At 37.2% G+C, this 25,847-nt stretch overlaps 1 protein-coding gene across 1 annotated transcript in view; it reads right to left on the reverse strand.

Moving 5' to 3' along the window:
- Positions 1-25,847, reverse strand: part of PPP2R5A (protein phosphatase 2 regulatory subunit B'alpha) — a 47,595-nt gene that overhangs the window by 14,646 nt on the left and 7,102 nt on the right. Inside the window, exons 2-4 of the mRNA XM_085300143.1 lie at positions 14,429-14,625; positions 9,107-9,208; positions 2,602-2,694 (exon numbers count right to left, since the gene is read on the reverse strand). Coding sequence (XP_085156269.1) covers positions 2,602-2,694; positions 9,107-9,208; positions 14,429-14,625 — 392 coding nt within the window. The remainder of the gene's footprint in view (positions 1-2,601; positions 2,695-9,106; positions 9,209-14,428; positions 14,626-25,847) is intronic.

A 25,847-nucleotide genomic window follows, 5' to 3' on the forward strand; every position in this document is an offset into this window, starting at 1 on the left:
GCCACTCATTTGAGGGTTGGACGAGATGATCTCCAGAGGTCCTTTCCAACCTTACCAATTCTATGACACTCTATGATGCACTTTGTTCCTTTACTTCTCATTTAAAAAAGCTTCACGTCTTTCAAGTTAAGCAAAAGCATAATTCTTTGCAAAATGATTTTGCAAGATAAATGGATGGTGATAAGAATTACGCATATTTCCTCAGGGACAGAAGAAAGTGATGTTCAACAGAATGATAACTTATTAGAAGTAAGCTACAGGAAAAAAAAAAATCACAGCACGTAGAACTTAAATAGTTTCTGTCTTAATCTAGTATCAGTATTTCCCCTTTTCTAAATCTCCCCCCACCCTTGCCATTTTCTGCTTATCTATTCTGGATGATGAACGTGTTTGCTTTTGTTTGGACGCAAGACATTTCAGAATTAATGATTTAATATGAGGATTCATCAAAATTAAGCATAAGCTGTGAAATGACAAGTTTTGGTTCCCTACTAATAGAGACTAAACACCTCAATAAGCCAGCAAGATACTCTGTAAATTTTTTTCCTTGTAGAAAGTTTTCTTTCCATACTTGCTTGAAGAGATCAGAAGACATTCCAATTCCTTTACAAGTCATTATTTTACATTCTTTTTTCCTCTATGTCCAAGTAAAAGCAAATTCCAGATGCACTAACTGTGCTAAGTGACTGCTTGAGCTAAGTTATCTTCTGCTCAGTTCAGGCCTGCAAACATATAGATGTCTATACCCAGCAACATAAGGCAGGGGAAATAGCTCTTCAGGAACTTTGCTCAGGCTCATTTAATTTTTATATTTAGAAGATCTCTCTCAGTGTTATTACTCCACATTTTTYTGTAGAGCTGTTCATTGCATTGTCTTTCTCGTATTCTCGAGAAAAATCGAGTCAAACTTTAGGAATTAAAAACTCTGGAAGATGACTTCTAAGAGAACCTGGATCAACTAGTAAACTTGCTATTTATGGCCAGTTGTTCAGCAGCAGCTTCAGGCCTGGATTTTGTGGGAAATGTCAAACAAGACAGACAGGAAGGGAACGCTTATAAACAAGAACAGTGAAGTCCAACAAAGAAATATAAATACAGTTCCTCAAGGTGGGGAGGAAAACATTCAAACATTTTTCTACTTTACATTAGTGCATTGTGATGGCCTGCCACTGCCACTCTTCAAAAACTGAAATTTTCCTTGAAAACTGAGTTATATTGATATGGGAAAATACTCACCAAAATAGCTTCGGACAAAAATTATTATGGTATCAAACAGCAAAAACTAAACGTTTTGCTAACTCATTTGTTTAGATTTGGAATGTCCAGAAAACTGAGTTTCTATTACGTATACACTAGGTCCTGGTGCCTCTCTCCCTTATCCTTCCACAGTGCAATGTTGCTCCCAACCAAAACGCAATTGCTTAAAGTTCCTATTTGCCTGCTGATGAGAAAGCTGCTCCTGGCTAGGAGAGCCAATTCAGATCTTTCTGTGAATCACAAAACACTGCCCTCTCAAACTTGCAAATCCTTCTTGCTCTACCTTCCTGTAGATTTTCCAATCAGAATGATTCACAGCATCTTCCTCCTATTCACCATCTTCCCCTCCACAGAAAAGGAAGCAAGGTGCAAAGGCATCGACAGCAATAAGAGTCCCTAACCCTTCTGCTTTCACTTCAGTTTACAGCCTTTATTTTCTAGAATTTTGTCATTTTTTCTCCACSTAACCTGACTCACAGAAGTTTAAAATGGTAACAGGTTTGTACCTAAGATATTGGAAACACAGCATCAAAATACAGTAACCTGCTTTACATAAAATTAGTCAAATGGTACCTACCAGTCTTGGCTAAACTCTAACAAAAGACAATACAAGTCAATCTTCAGGGCCTAAAATTTCAAGCTATCCTAATTCAAAGAATATTGCTATCCTATAGCTATCCTATTCAAAGGATAAATTGTTAGCATCACTCAAAACATAGAGCCTATGTCCCTAATAAGTTACGTTTAATATACAATCTCAGTTCATTTTCTTGCTGAGTTACTTTGTACAGTGAAGCATAATCTTTCTTCAATTTTCCAATGTGGTTTTTTTAATCTAATTTTTCTTCTGTGTATAACATGTGATGATAAAGAGAACAACACTATCTAGTAACAACTTAGCAGATGCTGGAACACATTTCATGTATTAAAAAGATAGCTTTCCACAGAACAAAAATCAGTCTTCCTGTAAGTTTTACAGGATAATTTTCTACCGGGGGGAGAGGGAGAGCAAGAGAAATCAAAACCACTAAAACAATTTAATCAGCACACTGTTGATTTCACTGGAAGTAAAAGTGGACTTTCTTCCATAAATTCAAACATCTTACACTGTTCTTAGATATCAACTTCTACGCTTTGCAAAGTGTTTCTGAAGTCACTAATTATCTGTGTGCTATGATGTCCTATTTATAATAATRCTTTGCAGAAAGCATTGTACTAACAATTAAAGTTAAATCTTGTTAAAGTGAAAGCTTTAGTATCTCCTTAACCATACATTCGTTAGACAGTTTCAGTTCTAGAGGTGATCTTTAGATCTGGAGGGAGAAAAAAAAAATCTCTACTTACCTGTTGTACAAATTTCTGGTCAATGTATCGCTTTGCAATGCTCGGCTGAAAATCCGGACTCTCTAAAAATCTCAGGAAAAATTCATACACCAACTACAAGAATTGAAATGAAGAATTTTAAGTAGTTAATAGGTACACCAAAATACAGCTCTTAAAACAACAAAGAGCCCCTACATACATGAAGAATAGTCCCACTGATTTTACACATGTTTAAAAGGTACATCTGCCTGGCCACCAGAACTAACATATTGCTCTTAATTATGGCATAATTAAGTAAGTATCAAGAGTATTTTAAATCCCCTAAAAATCAAAGCTTAATAATCTACTGAAAATATCACTATTAGACAAATCAAGTAAAAGTTCTATGTATTACATATTCTCCCCTTTTATTGCTATATTAAAAATTTATTCCAAATGCTTTTAACAATACCAAGAGTAAAATTAATTACTGTAACATTACAAAATTCCTTAGAAATAGATTAAGGGAAGTCTGCTAACTGAAGTGTCCCCGAAGTTAGGTTTCAATTGCAAGCTGTAAAATGAAAGGTCATATTAAGAAGTTGGATAAATACAGAGACTTAGGGTTTGGCATACTATTAGGTTTCTAAATCCTAGATACTCAAAYACCCTCTGCATATTTATACTCAACATCCTTTACATTTTGTAGTGTACTATTATTACAGAATTCAAGTCCTCACTCAATAGGACCCCACAAGGCCCACAGGTGAAAAGACAGGAGAGAAGGATAAGGAGGGCCAACTCAGGCCCTGAGTTGGCCAAACGACATCAAACACAAGTCCCGTATATTTGAGTTCATCTGAACTGTATGTTTGGGTTCACCTGAGGTCCAAGACACAAAATTCTGTGCTTTCATACAACGGCAGGTGATGAATGACAGGGAGATGCCCGCAAGTCTCCTCATTTATAAAATATGGGGATATAGGCAAGATAGAATTGAGAGGGAAAATATCTTAAATTTAGAAACACTCAAAGCTCACTGCTGATTTTGTTAGTGCTTATATCTTAGATCTTATTTCTTTTTAGTTAGTTAAACAATCAATGAGTAATAATACTGAACTGCAATTTAGGCACACACAGACATCACTGATTGGACTTCAAAAAAAACATACAGAGCAGTGGTCATATTCACATACAAGTATTTCAACTATTAACACTAAGAGTACTTAAACTCTCTCAGAACCAATACCTAAGTAGTTCATAATTATAATTATGAAGTTTAGTTGAGCAAATGCTTGAGAGTAAGTACTTTTTTTTTTTTTTTTTATCTAGAATGTTTGAGATTGCAGAAGCTTATGCATAGCCTCAAGGAAGGTGAGGCTGCATCAGTACAGCAGACCTCAAAAACCCAAGAAGGACCCCCTTACTCTTTCTCTCCTTGGACCCAGACTAACAATAGCTTTTTTGTATCAGAAATTTAAAAGGAGTTTAAAAGTATAAATATTTTATAAACAAGACTGCATTAAAAGAATGTTGAAGCTGCAGGTTGTAGAAAATTTGTCTTCTAGCACAAACGTAATAACATGCAGTTGCATAATACTCTATGTAGGGCAGCCTTTTTTTTTAAAAAAAAAAGTTTCATAATAGCCAATCCAATAAGATTTTAAGTATTTCCATACTTCATCCTCTGCCTTAGAAACAGATCAGCCATGCCTACTGAATTTTCTCAAGCTAAAAACCATATAAATTCATCAGTGGTTTGTGTTGAAATGGGAAATACGAGTGAAGGGAGGTTATTAGCACAGCTTCATAGGGACCAGCTTTGGAATTAAGTCTCATTAAATATTTCTATCAATGACCATGACAAAGAATAGCCAGTTGTTAGCTGCTTGGATGCTGCCATAATGTTGCAAGCTGCCACCAAAGAAAGAGTACCAGGTTATTAGGAAGAAAGGGCAAGATCCTGAAGACTGAGAGTTATAGGATGAAATTTAGTGACTGCAAAGTGAGAGTAACAGACCCAATAAGAAGTTTGGCTAAGCACTAGCAAGTTTCTAAGCTAGAGAAAGGAACAGATCCTTAATGCTGGTCAACCACAGGATGACTAAGATCTGTCTATGCAATGAAACCACAAAAGGGTAAATGAAACCCTGGGATATACCAGGAAGAATCTGACAGTGAAGACAAGAGACGCACAGTCTTACATGTTTTGGACAGATACTCAAACCTGGATAGACACAGAGAAGGAACCATGACCATTATCATGGGACAGAGCACCTCTTAAAAGGGAAGACTAAAACAGCATGTTTTGTTTCTCTTAATGGAGGTGGAAGGGGAGACAATTGTGACTCCTCTAAAAACAGAGGGAGAGAATAGGGCAAACCAAACAAAAGAATTAAGCTAAAACATAATGCTCTAACAACATCGGCATATAAACTGTTGAAGATTAAGGTTAGGATTATAAATCAGAACTGAAAACAAAGTCTTAGAATAAATGAAGTCTTGTTTATAAAACTGATCAGCATTAATGCATGATTCTCAATATATGATGACAAACTATAATCAGCTACATGTTTCATTTCTAACACAGGAAGAATGCTGCCAGCTACCCCATGAACACTTCCAATAACCACATGCAATGCCAGAACCCAGAAAAGAGTTTTCAGCAAGTGGGGCCAGAGGGAGAGAGAAGTGCTCAAAAATCCGGTTTCTGGACTGTGTCACAGAAAAGTTCTGCATACTGAAGAAATACTTATGCAGTTCTGATGTTTATAGAATTGTCCATCTTCTGGATTTCCTGATAATTAGTTTCACTGCTCCTAGAACACATTCCACTCATTAAAGGTATCAGATAACTTTGGAAATCCTTGGGAAATGCACGAAACTATACAAGACATTTCAGGAAGCAAGCTGTGATGCCCATTCCTCCACAGTCAGTGTCTCCCTTCTCCTGTACCCTAACGTTTATGAAATCAAAAGCATAATAGTAAGTATAAACTAGGAGTAAGAATGGATTCTAGTCATAGCAAACCTTTGGCTACTTCTGTCTAAAAAGATAGAGATGGATAGGTACGCTCAGCTATCCTCAGATTAGCTGAAGCATTACCACTAGAAATATGAAATCTTTTAGGGAAGAGAACTGCTGGATTTAATAGTTACAGCTTTGAGAACTGGTCTGTTTTGGTCAGAGAGCTATGACAAGCCACTCCTGCTCCTTTTGTGATTCAACCTTCTTTCTTGCACAGACCAGCAGAATATCATATTTGTGTTTAAGGTAACACATTATCTACTCCCTAAGCTCAGTGGCTTTAATGCCAACCTATTCAAACCAGTATGGCTGCTAAGAACTATCTTGGGTAACGCTTTAAAGCTGTCTTACACATGGTGCTCATTTTTCTGAAGGTCTACAGTCTTTGGCAGTAGCTATATAGGCTGGTAACTTAGTAAGTCATTACCTATCATACTATTTTWTAGAGAAATGCCAATAGATTCAACAAAACAGAAGAGTGGTGATTCAGCTTTTTTGCTTCTTACCTCCTAGAAAACCGACTATGTGCCTAGCAGCATGAGACAATCTTGAATATGCTTTTCTTTCTTTCTTTTTTTTTTTTAAAAAAAGCAGAACCATCACAAAAGCATAAGCTTACAGCTAGCAAAAAAAAAAAAAATGTGGGGACACCCACCCCAACCCATAACCCCCATCCCCCCCCCCAAACATACGTAATTTAATACTTCCAGCAGTTTGATAAAATCTCACCCTGGTCTAGACATTAGAGAGCAGAAAGCTGTGCTCCTGGGGCAATTAATAAGTTACCAGGCCCAGTCTGCTAGTATCCAATAGTGGACACATGAACTGTAAAATAAAGGGGAAGAACACACTAACCATATCCATTACGGTACAATGAACAAATCTAACCCAGAGACCGCATGAGTAACTGATGCAGGAGAGGGAAATCCACAATCAAACAGCCTGACAAAAACTCGTTTAGAAAAAGGCAAAATAGAAAGCTGAAAATAAAATCTCAAATAGTACCACAGAATACAAACCTGTTCCAATTTCTTAGACAAGCCAGAAGCACGAGCTGAGCTTATCACAAGAACCACAACTCTTGCTACAGAGAGAACTATATGTACTTATGACCTAAAATAAATTGAGCTACCATTTACAAGTTTTACTCCTGAGAGACAGAGGTATTTTGAAGGCAAACGATGCCTCTACTGACTGTAAGAGACATGCATTAGTGCTCCCTCCACTTTTTCCTAAATCAAACCATCTATTTCAGGTATCACAGGATCGGTAAGGTTGGAAGGGACCTCTGGAGATCATCTAGCCCAACCTCCCTGCTCAAACAGGGTCACCTAAACCATGTTAGACAGGGTTGCAGCCAGGCGGGCCTTGAAGATCTCCAGAGAAGGAGACTCCACAACCTCTCTGGGAAACCTGTGCCAGTGCTCTGTCACTCTCACAGGGAAGAAATTCCCCCTCACGCTCAGGCAGAACTGCCTGTTGCCTCTTGTCCTGTCACATGGGACAACTGAAAAGAGTTTGTCCCCGTCCCCTTGACACCCTCCCTTCAAGTACTTGTGCACATTGATAAGATCCCCCCTCAGTCTTCTCTTCCCCAGGCTAGAGAGGCCCGTTCCTCACAGGGCAGGTGCTCCAGCCCTCTGATCATCCTCGTAGCCCTACGCCGGACTCTCTCCAGTAGCTCCATGTCTCTCTTGTACTGGGGGGCCCACAACTGGACACAATACTTGAGATGAGGCCTCACCAGGGCTGAGTAGAGGGGCAGGATCATCTCCCTCGACCTGCTGGCAACACTCTTCCCAATGCACYCCAGGAGACCATTGGCCTTTCTGGCCACAGGGGCACATTGCTGGCTCATGGTCATCTTGTCATCCACCAGCATTCCCAGGTCCTTCTCTGCAGAGTTGCTCTCCAGAAGGTCAGCCCTCAGCTTGTACTGGTGCATGGAGTTATTCCTCCCTAGGTGCAGGATCCTGCACTTGCCCTTGTTGAACCTGATGCAGTTCCTCTCCACCCAACTCTCCAGACTGTCCAGGTCTCTCTGAAGGGCAGCACAGCCCTCTGGTGGATCAGATACTCCTCCCAGCTTGGTATCATCAACAAACCTGCTGAGGAGGCACTCTGTCCCTTCATCTAGGTCACTGATGAATAAATTGAACAAGACTAGACCCAGTACTGAGCCCTGGGGAACTCCACTAGGCACAGGCCTCCAACTAGACTCCRCGCCCCTGAGTACAACCCTCTGAGCTCTGCCTTTCAGCCAGTTCTCAAATCCACCTCACCGTCCACTCATCTAACCCACACTTGCTGAGCTTGCCCAGGAGGATGTTATGGGAGACAGTGTCAAAAGCCTTGCTGAAGTCAAGGTACACAACGTCCACTGCTCTSCCCTCATCTACCCAGCCAGTCACTCCATCATAGAAGGCTATCAGATTGGTTAAGCAGGATTTCCCCTTGGTGAATCCATGCTGGCTACTCCTGATCACCTTCTTTTCCCCTATATGTCTGGGCATGACATGCAGAATGAGCTGTTGTCATATATCATTTGTAGAAGAAATGGCTAAGTGAGATTATCATCTCAGCCTTTAGCCTGAACAGTTACTCTCTGCAGTAACATTTTCTTACTTGGCTTAAGTTTCAAATACTGTCTTGAAAACACGCTTTGTAGCCGATACTAGAAGTCCTATTTTTAATAAGGGTGTTCTATGTTATATTAGAACTGTAAAATTATAGCTAGGGAGTAGCATTTTGAGCCCCTTAAGAGAGTGGGTGGTATACAGATGTGCGGTAGCTATTAATCTTCTACTCATTGGTAAGAGTTGCTTCATAACAAGTTTTATGTAACAGATGCTACTTTTTGCAGATTCAGCAAAGAATTAATCATGATATGAACTGGGATGACAAGTGACTTAGTATTGTTGAACTTTTAACAAGTAATTTGAAAAAAATCAGCATTAGTGAAAGTCGATCATGTGCTCGATACAGCAAAGCTATAAAAATCACGAGATTGGTACAGGAGTGCAACAATGGAGTAACCAACCAACTGTTACCAAACAACAACGCCTATATTGTAAAGTTTTTGCAGAGAGGGAGGGGGCTGGGAAGAGAGGAGTGAGGAGATATCTAGTTCTTGCTCAAAAGACAAATAAAGGCTATTACTCCATTTTTGTTGCTGTCGCGAGAAAGTGAGCAGTAACATCCATTTGTATTTTCAGAAAATGAATAAAAAATAGGTGTTTTGCATAAAGAACGTAACTACCTAAAATATCCATATACTTTAACATACATATACTACGTTTTAATAGTTCAATCGCTGTTTAAAAAAAAAAAAGTACAAGACGAGTTATATTCTGTTATACATATAACAAAAGCACTAGTTTTGTCTTCTTCCATATACAGGCACTAAAGTGTATTCTTGTAAAAAGTAATTTTGATCTTCATAAAAGGCACAAAATTGCTCACATATCAATTCACAGCTCTTGCCTTACAAGAACACTTGAAAATAAAGGAAGTACATACCTGTATGTGGGGCCATGAGGCTTCAAGAGTTGGTTCATCTTCTTCTGGATCAAAATCTGGGTTATCACTAGGCGGAAGTGTTCTGAAAATATTAGAACTAATCTGCAAAGGAAAAAAACCTGTTTAATTGTATCATTTAAGCTTTCACAACCCACAGTAAACAGTGGACTGCTTTTAGCTTATACTTAGATAAAGGAAGCAAAACCAGCTTTAAAAAACATTTCAACTTTCATTCTTTAACTTTTCAAAAGCACTAAATTCAAACACTCAGAAATCTGAATCAGGCCCATGAAAATAATGGGAACACATTTTTTTGCCTGTTATGAATTTTTAAGACAGACATGGGTCATACATTTACAACCTTTTCCTCAAACTATGAAGATGAAAAATTAGTTTTTGTTATGGAGATTGAAATTTTCTTTTAACTAGTTGTCTGCAATAGCTAAGATTTTTATAAAAACACCAAATACAACAGAGCTACTAATTATATTTTATACAAAACTCTCTTCAAAAGAGAAAATCCCTCAAATATATCTATTTTCAGTGTTCTTCACTTTCCTTAATTTCATCATGTTCTTCACTTTTAAGAAAGAACTAAGTGTATAGTTTTTCACATTCCATAATTTTCAGATGTCTCAGGGTTTTGGGAAGTCAAAATAACTTTACACAGCAATTGTAAGCTTTACCTCTAAGACAGAACACCCTAGAAAAAATAAGAAAAATGGCTATCAAGTTACTTYAGCTATGATCTAGTCTTATCAAAACACCTTCAAAAGGGTGAGTTAAGAGGTTTCCTCAGGGATTTCCCAAGCGTATGAAAGTCTATGGAGAAGACCAATCTTTCAGATACCAAAATAGAGTGTAATCACATCTGCTAGATGTCATTTGCTATGCTATGTGTTGGTGTTCAATAGATATAAAATCCAATATAGAACACGAAGTTAATTTCTTATTTTGCATTTTCTACCACACCTTGCAAAGACTAGYTTAGCACCATTTTTCCAGTCAGCTTCCAAATTCTGTAGTCTTTTAGCTCAAGTCTGTTTCAAATAGCTGCTAACCACCTAAGCCTACTGAACACAACCAAATGCCTGACAGTCCACAGCCAATGCTTCTCCATGACTTCCGTGGAATCTCCAAGGTGTCCGAAGGATCTTGCAAGGGGACCTAAAGTCAACCAGCTGGCTCTGCATAAAAGGATTAGCTGCCTCATTAGCCAAGATATAATGCCACTGGATAAATTAACTGACTTCTCATTTCCCCCTATGCCCTTCATTCTGGCTTTTGCTGTCTTCTGTTGGTACATGCTAAAGCTGCAAACACTGATGCCCTGTAGAAGACCAATGATGCTCTGTATGGAAGGGTGTTAGAGCAAGCTGTCCTAGTTTACTGCACAGCAGGAAAAAAGAAAAAAAACAGTAAGGTTGTTGTTTATAGTTGTGTAGATAAAGGAAAGGTTGTTGTTTAATGTTGTAAAGATAACAGAGTTAGGATTGTGGAGTGCAAGTAAAATTGGCTGGGGTGAGTGGAAGGCAGAGGGAGGAGTTTAAAAGAATTTGGCTTTTAACCAAATCTGAAAACCAAGGTTATAATCACAGATCTGTTCCCTGATAACGTCTATGCTTACTAGTTATTCAATAAAAACATCCACAATAAACACTCAGGATTCAAATTAGTTCCCTACTGAGACTCCTCTAGGGGTCCTCTACCTCTGCTTCTATGTCTTTTGCTAATATTTCCTTAAAATGCATCCTTTTATTCCTAGATGCATCTTACTGAACTAGTCAACACTTTAGCATAGAACCTCAAACAAGTTTTCTTCCAGAATGTAAAAATGTCAAGTCCAAAACAAAGGTACTAACTACTGACTATACTTCCATAGCAGAAATGAATAGCAACTGAATCTTTAGAAAATTAGCCTTATGATTTTTCAGATATTCAGTTGTTCCACTAGCACTACTGGTCTCCTTAGGAATCTGAAAGTTAGAACAAAATGTATACCATTTTCTGTATTAGCCAGTCTCCGTAAAGAATTGGTTCAATTASTTCACTGCGTTTGAAATAATTTTGCTCTCTGTCTCATCTGCTTCTACTAACATCTTGCTAATAGTATTTTTTGAAAATGTTTTTTGGGTTAAAAACCCCACTATTGTTCTACAGGCAAATTCTTTTTTTAATATCCTTTCATACTATTTAAAAACATCCATTTTCATTTATAAGTGGAGTCTTGCCCCAAAACAGTGGATCAAGAAATACAAGTCATAAAAGACTTTTAGAGTTCGACAATTTTTACAAAGAAACTCAGCATTAGTTTTCTAAACCTCAAAGTCTGGAGAAAGCAACATCTTAATATGTGCAACTTCTAGGCTGAATCATTTGAAGAACAGTTAACATATTAATATGCAGCTTTTCTGGAGTTTTTGTTTTGTTTTAATGAAAGAATCCCTCACAGTCTGTATATGTTTCCAAGGAACTAAACATTTGGAGAAATACCAGATTCAATTTCAGTTTCTGAGCATGCAGATATGGACACCTGCAGGCAAGTTTCTCAAAGTTCAGAATTCCACAGCTTGTGCAGGTTGCTAGGAAAATCACTGACAATAGATTTTAAATGATGGTTGGTATTAGAATAGATTGGCAAGCACAAGGAGATGGAGGAGTAGAGTGTACTGGAGGAACATTTCTTTTTTGCTCCCAAACCTGATAAAGGCTAGAGCTTCCTAACTTCCCAGAAAGCTTTTATAGAGGTAAATATTTGTAATGCCAAACCTTAATTTGCTGATAGCCTCAGAACTTTGAATTAGATATATACACATTGTATAGGAGGTGCGCAGACCGTGGCTACCCCTCCAAAAACTATTTGTAAGCAACAATCTTCCCTAGTTCTTAGTTCAAACATTTTGGCAAAAGTATTATAGGACAATCAAGTGGTTTGGGACAAAACAAACAAACAAAACCTACAGCATGTATCCTGCACATCTGCCTACACAAAAATGTATTCTTTATGACCTGGTTCCATCCTTGGTGGCAGGAAAGGTACTTTCACCATTTCAACCAGTGCTTCCTACTTTTGGATCATAGCAAAGTAGGGACAACTACACTAGACATGATTGTACAGTATCAGCTCAGCAGCTGTCATGGTTACAGAGACCATGTGAATGGAAGGAATGCTAGGAGACCTCCTCACCTGCAAAGACCTTGCCTATGCACTGGTCAGGTACAACAATATTTTTCTTCTTGATATCTGTAAGGGATTGTTGAATTTGCCTCCCCAAGACTCAGGCGACTCCAACGAAACTGTGCTGCTTCCTCTGCAAACTGAAGGAAAGGAGTCCCAGGCCTAAGGAAAGACAAGGGGCTTTGGAAAGAAATTAGCTCCGTTCCTGCTGCTGATTCTACTCTGGCTTTTTTAAGGGAACCTCCATGTAATCAGTTCAACCTTGACTACAAGTCAAATGGGAGTCGGGTTTCACTAGGGTTGATTTCTCAATCTTTCCCCTCAAATACACCATCCTTCAAACCCTGCAGAATGCTAAAATGCTTTAATTGAAGAGAAAAAAGAAACAGTACAAGAAAAAAATAACTTAAGTCTCTTGGGGGTTTTGCTACAAAGGAAATCCTCAAAACTGACACACATGTTGTTTGGAGAGAGAGAACCATCCCAAGTACTTCCTGAAGGCTGGTACTTAGTCCCAATTCAGAGCAAAGATCTTGTCTGCTGCCAGTTGCCAGGGAGACAAGAAATACTATTCAGACTTGGAGAGATCTTTTGTCTCAAGCTCTGAAAAAGCTCTCACTGAGCATTTAAGGCCTTCTTCACTTTCTGTCTTTTTAGGGGAGAAAAAGGAGATGTAAATCTGATGGAGAGAAAAATAAGCATCCACAGAGCCTAATCACTTGCACAGCAATAACCTCAAAGAACAGCACAACACCTTAGCTCCAGAAAGAGTAAACAACTTCAGTAGAAAAGAAAATCTTCCCCCTTCAGTAAGCATGATAGTATATGCTTCTCAAAAAGAAGCTGGAGAAGACAGAGTAAGAAAAGACTGCCATCAGCAGTGGCGGGGGAGAGACGGGGAAACAAAACCAACACCCCTCAACAAAACAAGGAATAGGGGGATGCACTCTGTCCTTAATGTTTTTGAGTAAAGGACATTCACGACAAAAAAAAAACACAGCTCCTTTTAAAAATGGACTGTGCCCTAGATTTTTTGTAAAGCTTGTTAAATGTGGCTAGTGAAACAGCCAAAATAAATAATTAAAGGTTTTTCAATAACCCTTTCAGTATAATGTTAAAAGATTTCTACACTAATTGAGAGAAAAGACAAAACCTTGCATATCAGCTGCCCACAACAACATCAGATTCCACCATACAGAGAACCATTACTATAAAAGAGCTGCAAGGCCACATGATTGAAACTGGTCTGCCTACATCCCCAACAGCTAACTTTAAAGTCAGCGTTGTGTGCACAAACCAAAGTTTAGAGAACCTTTTGCTTAAATGCAAGGGCCCTAAACACATTGCTTTTCACCTTTCAACTCTCTAGACAAGTCAGTATGGGCAATATTGACCATATTGAAATATGAATATGGGCAATATTGAAACATAACCTTCAGTTATGTTTCCTGCACATGGAATAAAGGTATATATAAAACACCACTTATGTAACATTTGAGAACGAGTAACAAAAGCCAACGAAAGTCAGCAGATAATGACCACAAATACTTCGGTGCTTATTCAACAAGCCATTTGTAGAAATTGTACAGTACAACTCACTCTGTGGTTTACAGCTTGAGCAAACCACTTACACTACTCAAGCACAGTGCTCCAAGGCCCAAACAGTGACAAAGAGCCATGTAAAGTATTTACAAAGTAGAGTCAGCTTCTTACACTGATAAACCTTTCTGTTGACACTATTATCCACAAGCATCTTTCCCAGAGAACTTAGCCCTTCATTCCACTGCTATTCTCAAATAAACAAAGACAGGCAGCACTGAAATATTTCCATTTTCTGAATGAGCATGACTTCAAAGCTTATCCAGAATGCAAGTGTCCACATTATACCAGTTCTTCAATTTTCATCATCCTGCATGCATTGTATTCCAGCTAATAATTAAAGACTTACAAATGGTCTTTTTTTTTTTTTTTTTACAAGTCTTTCTAAACAATCCTGTAGCCAAGTTATTATTACTGTATCRATGCTACATTTTATAAGCAGATTTACTCACAGCAATGCTGAGTTAGATGCTATCACAACTGTAAACTATTGAAAATGTTTTGTTCAAATTTAAAAAGTGTACTGAATTCCAGACTCTACTTACCATTTTTACTATGTCAGCATAGGCTGATTCAACAATCACTCCACGATTTGTTGAAACATATTCAACCAGTTCATTCAGGGTTGCTCTCTTAATTTCTTTGCTTTTCAGGTCTGAAACAGAGTCCATGAAGTCAAAGAGTACACAACACTGCTGCAACTTCTGACAAAAGAGATCTTGCTGTTCATTGGAGGTGGCATCTATAAAAGCGGGGGGAAAGTGACTTAAGTCTGCAGAAATATAATTGGGATTTCTAAGTCTGTTTGGTTGACTAAAATTTGCATAACCTGTTATCACCCTTTTAATGCAAGGATAGCATTTTGTCTGGCAGCAAATTAGCAAGCAATACCGTCACAACTGAAAACAAATGCCCATTTAAGTATATTAGAACATAAGACTCAACATTTAATTCTGAGTAAATATATGGCAGTAAATGTTAATAGAAAACTAGCAATTTTAGGTAAAACATGTRCATGTACAATAAATACCAACTCACCCTCATTAAAAAAAAGAAGCACATACAGAAACAGTGCATCATTCTAACTTTTCATTCATCCGATTTGTCTCATTCTGTTCCCTAATACTTCATTACATAACCTGCTTAAAAGCTGCAAAATCTGCTTGGAAGGAACCTTATCTTTTTACCCCAATGCAAAATACTTCATCTACTTTTGACATCATGTGATAAATGTTTCTCTTAAGAATCAACTTTAATATTTAAAAAGGATTAATCCTGTATTTTCATGCCTCAGTCAACAATCCTAGTCTTGTAGCATTGTCCAGCTTTTTTGATCTATGAGGCAAAAATGTTTGCCTGTAACTCAGTGCTTCTATTTTAAAGTGTAGTCCATCTAAAACCTGATAAACAAGATTCCTCCATTAGTATTTCACATTAGATCTATAGCAGATGGATTATTAACTACTGTATACTTCAAAAACGTAGTAAGTTTTTAAAATATAACCAAAATACAACCGTTCAAAAGTTGCAGGATCACAACAAAAGACGTGGTTTTAACTGAGAAATCAGCTTAATGGCATACTACTTAGTATGAACTCAGAGAACCCAAGTACCCTTCATTTTTGTTTTGAGTTGCCTGTGGGGGTTGTTCTAAGCCACTCGGGAAACGTAGCATCAACTCATCTATCAGTTTGTTGGGATATCATTTGTTGTGGTGAAAAATTTTTGTTTCCAATTTTAACTAGGACTAGGCATGCTTTCCCWGAGAAGAGCTTTCAGATCTGTCCATAGCCAGACTCTTTCAGTCTAATCTCTTAACTTCAGTCATTCATTCCAGTATTCCTATTATTACTGCTGTTTTGTCATAAGGAAATTCGTAAGACAAGAAAAGGACAAGTTGCCTTGCAACACTTAGTATTGAAGATGTTAAGTCTCAGCTTTAACTCTGAATATCCAAAGACCTCAGGCTTCTCTTTGCTGTTTTAGAGTTCATATTAAATTTGTAAGTTTAACAGCTCAACCACTCTTTGATAATGTCACTTCCTCAAGTTTCTTACCAAGACATCTTCCATTTAGTGGCTGAAACAGCAGTTTACAGTGATTTTAATATTCAGTAATTATCTGCAAGAACTCTTTAGTTTCTGTATAAGCAAAAAATAATCGCTAAAATGGACTGAAACACCTCCATTGTATTTCCAGCTGCTCACTCTGCCCTCAAAGTTTGAATACCAGAATATTTGTATTTATTCCCTATTGCCATCTGACAATTATGATCCTATTATTAACTGAGCACAAAAACTTCAGTGAGCTTTTGAAAAGGCAGCAATTACTACTCCCTCAAAGAACAATTCATACTACTGAATGTTAATTCTGCAATTTTAATGATTTATCTTTTGAATAAAAACCTTGTAAAACCCTATTTCACTCAGATAACTACAAATCGCATGGTATCGAGGACACGAATTGTTACACCCTGCAAAATAATGAACAGCAGCTGTAAAAACATTCTTAAGTTACATAACATTTTAACTCAGATCTTCTAACATTCTACATTGGATTGCATGAGTAAGTACTGTATCATAGCAACACAGTAATAACACAATGACATGCTGAGGATAAAATCCAAAAAGCCTAATTTAAGGAACCAACATAGGATTTTTTTTKKGGGGGGGGGGCACTAACCCAAAGCAGATGATAGCTATCTTCAAACAGAAGTCAAGTTTACTTTTATTTTTTCCTCACCAAAAACCTCAAATTACAAAAATCCAGTAGAGAGAGGTAACTGACACAGTGTATTTATTTGATGATCAAAAAACTGAAGTTTCATTGACCAAAAAAGTCTGCCTAGATGTTTTAAGARCTAGAAGGCATCATCTGTATACTTCCAGTACCAGTTAAAAACTAACGACTTAAGGTTAAAAGCAAGCAAACTCAAAGAAAAGCCTGTATTTAGTCACTTTTGTTTAGACATTAGAGCATCGGATACTGCATCTCTCCAGCCACACATCACCTCTCCATCTCATTAGTAATCCGATCTATCTCAATTAGACATGTTTTCTCAAAAGAAAAACTTGCCCATTAATTAGTTTTGYTAAAAAAATTCTTTTAAATGATATTATTAAAGCTACTTTCTTCTATGCATTCATCCATACTTAAGGGGAAATCATAAAATAAAGACATTTACAAGAGAGAAAAGTTAAGTGCAGCCATCACAAATAAAGTAACAGAAATCTAGTTCTGCCTTATCATCACTACCTGTCTTCATCCTCAATCCCTACTTGACATACAGTGCATTTATCTCAGGAATGTTGAGAGGTACCATGGAAACCATCAAGTGATTTGGGAAATTTTATTTGTCAGAGTACTTGACTGTTTTGGCCTTGTCTTGAACTATGTTTTACTTAACTATCCCAGCACAACTGAAGCTAGACAACTCTACACTGCAGCAGTTTATTCCAGTTCTATGAATAAAATAAACTATGCCACTATAATTGCATCAACACCAGAGACTTTTAGTTTTAGTAGCGTAACAACTGCAGCATGACTTTTTAAAACATTTTAAATTTATCAAGACTTACACCATACAGCTGATGTTCAAGATAACTGCTTTTTTTCAAATACTATAAACACCTCGAGGACCACAAAAGTCAACGTCAGAGTAGACAGTGGACGCTGCAATAAAATAACCCTGCTCACAGGCTGTATTTGGAAATGAAAACACAATCCAAACCCTGAGTTCTGCCATCAGCCTGTTCCTAACTCTCTGTATGTTATTGGAAAAGTCCATTAAAAAAAGAAAAAATGAACAAAAAACAAAACCAACACAACCCCTCCCCCCCCCATACACAAGCATGAGGACACACAAAAAAAGGGAGCAAATGCATTTAATCCTATTCAGGAGAGCTTCAAGATTTACACACACAGAAAAACCCACATGCACCCACAAAACACTCTAGACACCACCTGAACCAGGTGATCAAAATCGAATTGCCTCTTAATTCAATTTTCCAGAGGCTGCCCAACAGAAGCATGACTTAAAATTCTTTAAATCCWTTGTTACATTCTTTGAAAGGTTGTTCATCAGCTGATCTGAGGTCCTTAGGAAGGTGGTAATGAAATTAATAACCACAAAAAGGTAGTTATTAATCAGATATAATGATAWGAAACCCTGAAGTCAAAAATTTCAATACATCAACAACAAAAAATCATTGTAAGTTGCAATCCATCCTTAATGCTTTCTAAGGATTTTCATTGCCTTTTGTCATTTCCACAATGGAAACTTGAACTATTTGCATCAGTTAGAAATATATTTATTTGATCCTCGTGCTTTACAGCATTTAAAATCTCAGCCAACTATTTCCAGTATCTACAAAAATCTAGTCATTATAAACAGCAACCATAATATCAAACGATAAAAACATCACAAACAATTTGACTCAGAAGTTCCTCGTGTACAGAAGAAGTCACTAAGCATTAAAACTTACAGACTTTTCTCTAAATCAAATGCTTTCAAACTTACAAGTTATTAATTCAGCTCTGAGTATGGAGTAACTAGTTAAGAATTTTTTTTTTTTTTTTTGAGAAGGACTAAACCAAGATATAGATGGAGGAAAGAAAGATTTCACAAATCACAGAGCTACTTCACTAATRTACAACTGGAAATGCAAACACCACAACTGTGAGACTCCAATGCCCTCTTCCCTCTGTATATCTATCRCATATGTTTATAAGCATTGCTTCCGCAGGGAAAAGATGAATACTTCTTTCTCAAAAGAACTGCTTATCCAAGATCTACCRTACCAAGCTGAAATATTTAATGTAATCTCTGCTTCATTAGCAGAAACTGGATTTCAAGTCTATAAAAATTCTCTTCTCTCAACTACACAATTCAGAGAGGAGAGAGGAGAAAAATAWACCCTTCTCTCCAAAACAAACAGCCTCTCATACATTTGTAACAAGTGTGTGTGTGACACACACACACAGACACACATACATATACATACACAAAATACCTCTAATTGAAGAGTTCTACTTATTCCTGAAGATGCTACTCCATAGAGATGCTAATCTCTCAGAAACAACCATAAAATTTTCTTCTGAAATCCCCCTAAAACAGTCCACATACAGCCTTTTTAAACACTTGGAGGACAATGATGTTTGAGAATAGAAAGRAATCACCCTAAAATGCAACCACCCCTACACTAAATTTAACCTRGTGGTCAATCCTACACTTCTACATAATTACCTGACAACTTGAAATACAGAAGAATGACAAGAAACGGCATAGTTACATCATACTCCACAGTTTAAAGTTTAGCAGGTAGTGTTTATATTCCAGCTACACTTACTGTGTTACATGTAGCTGTATTCAACACTGGAAGGATCTGCTGGAGCAGAATAAAAACCTGACACTGATTCGAAGAGAGGAGTACACGTACTCTGGGGCATCAAGTATTTCTTCTCTCTTCATTTCTGCAAGTTATCAGTACTGTTGCACAGCCTGCTCTCTTCAGAGATACTGTTAGCCAGGAAAGGGTCTGGATAAACTCTGGTCTACCCAATATAAATCAAGCATAGGCAGTACTGCCTGACCTAAATCTAAGATTTGTTTTTATCCTGTGGAGTTCCCATGTGCATTACTGCCTTGATCTCTTACAGCAGCTGAAAGGCTAGACTGTCAGCATTTACATTATAAGCATGTTAAAGCACTGTTAAGAAAAAGAGTATTTGATACAGTTAATGTTACAGCATGGGACAGAATGTATTTCCAGGTTTACAGATTGTACATTTGCAGATTAACGGGCRGCTAAATAGCTGGCTGGCACTAAAAGGAAGCTGTCTCAATCATCATGCGTCTCTCCTTCCCTCCCCCAACCTCACTCATTTACTCCTCCCTTTCCCTCCTCTGCTCCCAGTCACATCCATCCCTCACACTGGCTCTGGAACTTGTCAGACTCTTCTGTGAGCTGCTTTAACTCAATAACATAGCCCTATTAGTGAGTTTAAATGGCTTCTGGAAGGCTCTGATGAGCATGAGGTCTGGCCCTCGGTTAGCGACGGGAGCAGACTTCTCTTTCAGCTGCAGCAAGCAGTTAGTTTACTGTCTTTTTTGGAACCATACCATCCAACCTTAAAGGTATGCAGCAACTGGAAAATCCTAACCATGCAGTGAAGTTAGTTGCTTTTTTGAATAACACATTTCTGGTTTTTTTGGAAAGCAGCTTTAGATTCCTTTTTTTTTTTTAAAAATAAAAACGTTGACCATATGTAAAAGTTCAGAGTATACTCGTTTGTGCTGAAAGTCCAAAATGTTCTTATGCCCACATGAGAAGTTAACACAATTCTAGCAGCTGGTGGATCAACAGCCCAACAGAAATTTGTGGGGCTACTGTCCCAAGGAAGCTTGTCACCAGTATTTTCATTTTTTCATATAGAAAAACTTTGGCACATAGAGAGCAAATGCTATTTCTTGATACACTGTTTTTTCCCCCATTGTACAACAACATGTATTTTCAAGTTACCTGTGACCCCCCCAAAGTCTACAGCTACTGCTGTAAATCTGCAAGGGGCTAAGTAAGCTTTTTTTGCATGTTTCTACTAAACAGAGCTCAGATTTTCCAAATCAGATAGAACATCATTATCTATCTCAGAAGTTTATCAGCTACCTATACAACAGTGTGTTGTGTAGGTTTGTTCACTTGGAGGCAAGGTTTGGAAGACAACCAAATAGAAGGCCATTCKCTCACGTATTAAGCTACAAAGAAGTCCATACCACATACCAAAATAAAGACTTGACAAAGAATTAAAGGTGCAGAAGGCTCACTGGTCAGTCCTGCTCTAACATTAATACTCAATCTCTCCACTTCAGAAGTCAGAAGGTCTGCAAGGGGGCAATGAAGACAAGGAGCTGAACTTCTGCTGAATTTCCACTTCCAGGTGAACTATCCTGCAAATTGTGCATGGCCTATCTGACAACCAGGATATCCACATGAACAATATTTAAATATACTGCAACTCCTCATGTGATCAACARGTAAAAAAAACATGCAGTAGGGGCTAAAGTTGTTAATGTAAGTCTTTCTCCAATCAGTCATGCCTAGTTAAGTTAAAACTTCAAAAATAACCGTCCTACTTAGCAGGAAGAGGGGGACCCAYACACATCAGTCCACCACCAGTCCAAGTAAATCTCCATTTCTTTTTGAAATAAGAGATTTTAAGTTTTTCTCATTAAAATATTATGTATATAAGATTAATTCCTTGCTAGCTTGAGGAAAGATCACATCTGAGAAGTAATACTAGATAGTGATAACAATCGATAACGATTTTTATTTATAAAACAATGCAGTTTACAAAGTTATCTAGGTTATACTACATATTTAGACTTTTAAAGTGGTTTAYTGCAATAGCAGAAGTACTTCTGAAAAAGCTATATTCCATCCAATAACAGACTGTTAGTTCTGTTAGTTTCTTCTCCCACTCCAGGTGGCCAGCAGTTGACCTTAATAAATCTGTTCAGAAAATCAGAAAAGCCAATACTGATCCAATAACATCCGTCACAAACATTCTGTGACAAGGCTCCACAGAACAACAGCAAACTGTAAGCACCCTCCTATCTAAATTGTTTCTACTATCTTCCAAGCATTCTTACATAGTCTCCAATTGCTACTGCATTAAGTCTGTCAATTTTAATGAAGATTTAAGTCAACCAAGATACTTCAGAACATAAGAAAGCAACTGGCTGGAGTGCTTACATATTTAATAGCCCTACTTCTTCTTGTTTTTTCTTTTCTTTTTTTTTAAAAAAAAAACAGAAGACAAGATTCAGACAGATGCAAGTGGTAGTAACAATTGTTCTCTTGGTCCTCAGAAAGAGAAAGAATGGCAAGRCATCACTCACACACAAACACACACAGAGAACAAACCACTGGAATGATAATTTAAAACACTCTGAAATCAGCTTTAAAAAAACCTATATGAACCATACAAGCAGCTCCCGTCTTAGCATTTATCAAACAAGAGCAGATCACCAGAACCTAACTGAAATTCAGAGAGTAACATGCAACAAAAAACTCCAGAAAAAATACTGTCTAGTGACAGGAGTTGATTCAATACTGCTTTTAACAGAAGTACTGAGGAGTTCAACAATTTGCATATGGATAAATKCATGCAAGAGTTTGACTCAGCATGATACTATGCACTTATTATAAAAGGCAAAGAAATTCCACTTCTTATACAGCTGAAACATAAGTTTTCAGAAAACCACTTATGCTATTTCTCTTGAATTTGAAACAAACTTTCTTCGACAAGTAAGCCAACTATTATGTTCCCCAGCACATTYGTTTATGCTTTTGGCATACACCGTTACTATACTTGCTGTCTTCATTTAAAAACCATCAAGCAATTTTTAATGACTGATCATATGCCAGCACAGACCTATCTTGACCATAACCAGAGACTTTAAGAATTAGCATTCTCTCTTCCACATGAGATGTTATCCCAAATAATGGTTTCACTGGCTTGATGGAAGTTTAACAGCTCATGATCAATCTTAAGAATTTTGATCTTAAAATAATCTAAAAAGGAATCCTGCCTCTTTAAGAAAGATTGTGCTAAATTTAAGGGTGTTTACCTCCTGTCACAATATTTTCACACACAGCCAGCCCAATGGACTGGGGGGAAGGCGAGCAGTAAATGGGTTTTGGAATGGGAAATTGTTATTCTGAAGACAAAGATGATGGGATAGATGACAACCTTCAAAGTAAATTAAAATTACAAAGAGTGATACAAAGGCCTGAGAATTAGAACTGCTTTCCAAAACCAGAAAATACAAGTCCTAAATAGCTTTTGTTATACAGAAAGTAACAGAGGCTTTTGTTATGGTAAAACATACATGCTTTCAAAATGCTCTCTGGACAAAAGAGAGCATATTAAGATCAAAGTAAAGCTCTGGGTATATAAACAGGTCTTCTCTTTAAAGGTTACAAAAGCAGATCATACACATGCCACAAGCTAAAARCATAGAAATAGTTACCACGAATAAGCTGGCACACAATAACTTCTTGCTCCCTGTAACTCACTCATGTGCCTAAGTGCTAACACATGGGAAAAATTAACTGCCAGCAAAACACAAGAGACTCTACAGAAAGGAAGAGAGACTACAGACTGTTTCTGACACTGTCAGATCAAAAAAAAGATCAGAAGGGAACAAATTAGTATGATGCTGCTTATTCCTAAATACATACCGTATCAAATTACAATAGCTGTTGTCATCTTCAGAACAGACTTGTCATTTTTTTTAAACATAAACATTCATACTTACAGAAATACCATTTACTGAAATGTAAGTGTTAAATACAACTCAGGATTTTCACACATCATTTTGAAGATGCAAAACGTCCTTCAGGTTGTAGACTGAAGGAACTGTTTGACATTTACACTGCCCAAAATTTAAGGAAGAATAATCTGAACAGTTCCATTCCCTATTTCTTTTTTTCAACAGCTGTACCACTCTGTATGTACAAGTACTACAGAACAAGGACAACAAAAAGCAGGTGACAAAGTTGTATGTCATACATATTAAGTAAATATTTAAACTCAATAACCATTATACAGCAATACCCATTATACAGCATTATAAACATCCTCAGTTTATATGAGCATACTTAAAAGCCTAAAATAAATTCTTCATTTGCACCTTTTAAGCTTGAAAGACTAGAAACTGTTTTTACCAACTGAGTAACTTCCATTTAAGTCAACTGCAAAACTCCAGTTTGATTGAAATCACAGTATTTCATAAATACTGAGTGCTGCTAATGAAGCATGCTGTAAATGGATATTGGATTAATTCCTTAGACAAATACACACTGTAAGGAATGGTTAAACCAACATTGCATAATTTTCAAGGGTTTCTAAGACAAATGAGATAACAAGATACTTCAACATATCTATCATGATTTAGTAGGAAGAACCAACATTAAGTTAGGCTGGAAACACAGGTGAAATCCTGGCTCTTGCTACATTCAGTGATGTAACTCCCATTGACCTCAATGGGAATAGATTATTATCCTRAGCAGATGAATATTCAAGCACTTCAAGGATCTCTTTACCCACTTTTGCTTAAATTAGGCATCCAACCTTATAAATAAAAGGCTGTTTGAATGACTTTTTAACCATACTCTATTAAACAGTCCTGTTCTTTTCATCATACACTGTAGGTCTGTAAACACCAAGTGTTCAGTAGTGAGGGATCCTACACTGAAACAGATTCCAGTTCAACAAAATCTCCTAGCTGTTCTATGAAACTCAATTTATACCATTTYGATGTACCAAGTTTATTTCACTCCTGCTTTCTACTCCTAAGACAGAAATATAAATTATCAAAACTTGCCCTTCCTGATTGTRCTGTGAGACTCAACCTCTACCTCTCTAGAAAAGTTTCAGCATTTGCATCTCAACTTTGGGTCTTAAAGTGAGCTGCTTGTTTCTCTATTTAATACAACAATGCTGAAACGCACAAGTTTATTTTACACATAAAATTCAACACTGACATGCAGTTCTCATTTGTTCCTGTCACATACAAGYGAGACCAAAATTTATGCTACTTCACAGGACTTCAATTTTAACGTAAAAAGTTTACACTTATGCTATATTTAAAAAAATGACTTTTTTTAAGATTAGAAACATCATACAGCTTTCAAAAATTTTACCCCATTACCATAAACCAGACCTTTTTTAACCCAAATTTCTTTCTGTTTTCCCAGAGAACTTTATATGGGAAGAAATGAATACAAYAGAAGACATCCTTTTAACATACATTTTTTTAAAGGACCAACCATCTACAGAAACAAAGTAACCKACTTAAAATTACTTCTAAAACTCCACCTGCTTATGCAGTGATACACCCTGCTAGCTCTCAATTACTGCAAGGGCAGAAGYAAAGCTTCATACTCTTAATTGCTGTGACTTCTTATTTCTACTCTTCTTCAGATCAGCTTCCCCAGGCCATACTATATTGTCCTTCTGCAAAACCATTCGCTCCACCCTCCTCTTTCAATTCTTCTGCAAACATCCATTGGGCTGCTTTCATTTCTAATATCCAGAGTTTGTCAACTCTCTAAGCACACAGTGGACTCCAGTATCAAAGCTTTTGATCAATAATTCTAAAAGTAAACTCACATAACAAATTGAAAGTTTTCTCATTATGTAGGGAGTTGCTTTAATGCTATTAATTCTTGAGGGTTTTATAATCACTTACTAAAATTAACAAATATTCCTTTTCTAGCACTGTTCTTGAACCTACACACACAAATACAATTTTTGAYGTTACTTGTACCTTGACCGCCCAGCTCCACCACAAAATTCACATTTCTCTTTTGAACCCTATCATGCAGCTGACAAAATGTATGACAAAAATACTGATTTCAGCACTGTTACTTGGTGAGGCAATGAGGAATGATGCAAAGAGAGGGAATTTTAGAACAGAATGAGATAGAAATCCTTTCCTGATGACAGCGGAGCAATGGAACAACACAGTCCTGTTATGGAGCCTTTCCCTTTTACTATAGTCCTAGCAGCAACACATGGTACTCCATAGCAGGCTGCAGGTCACCTACCATTCTTATCAGACTGCTGCCTTTCCTCACAGCTTCCATACCGCTGCAATGCTAAGGCCTAGCATTCTGCACACACATTCCCTCAGCCTGGCTCTGCTTCAGTTCCCCCACCACATATACTAGCCAGAAGCACTTTTAAATATAGTGATTGAAAGCAAGTTTCACGCTTTTATGAAAAATCACTGCAGTTAAGTTTTCCTAATTTTTAAATCCTCAAGTATAGATTTTCATTTAATGAACTGACTTAACTGCAATCAATTCCTGATTTACAGAGGGAGGAAGAGAAAAGGAGTCTCTGAAATTTCAGGATTTCAGGAAGACTGATTTACTTTCCAAGCCACTAGAAGTTCAA

Source organism: Rhea americana, unplaced genomic scaffold (genome assembly GCF_003343005.1).
Source record: "Rhea americana isolate MKP2758 unplaced genomic scaffold, rheAme1 scaffold_160, whole genome shotgun sequence".
NCBI classification, from domain to species: domain Eukaryota; kingdom Metazoa; phylum Chordata; class Aves; order Rheiformes; family Rheidae; genus Rhea; species Rhea americana.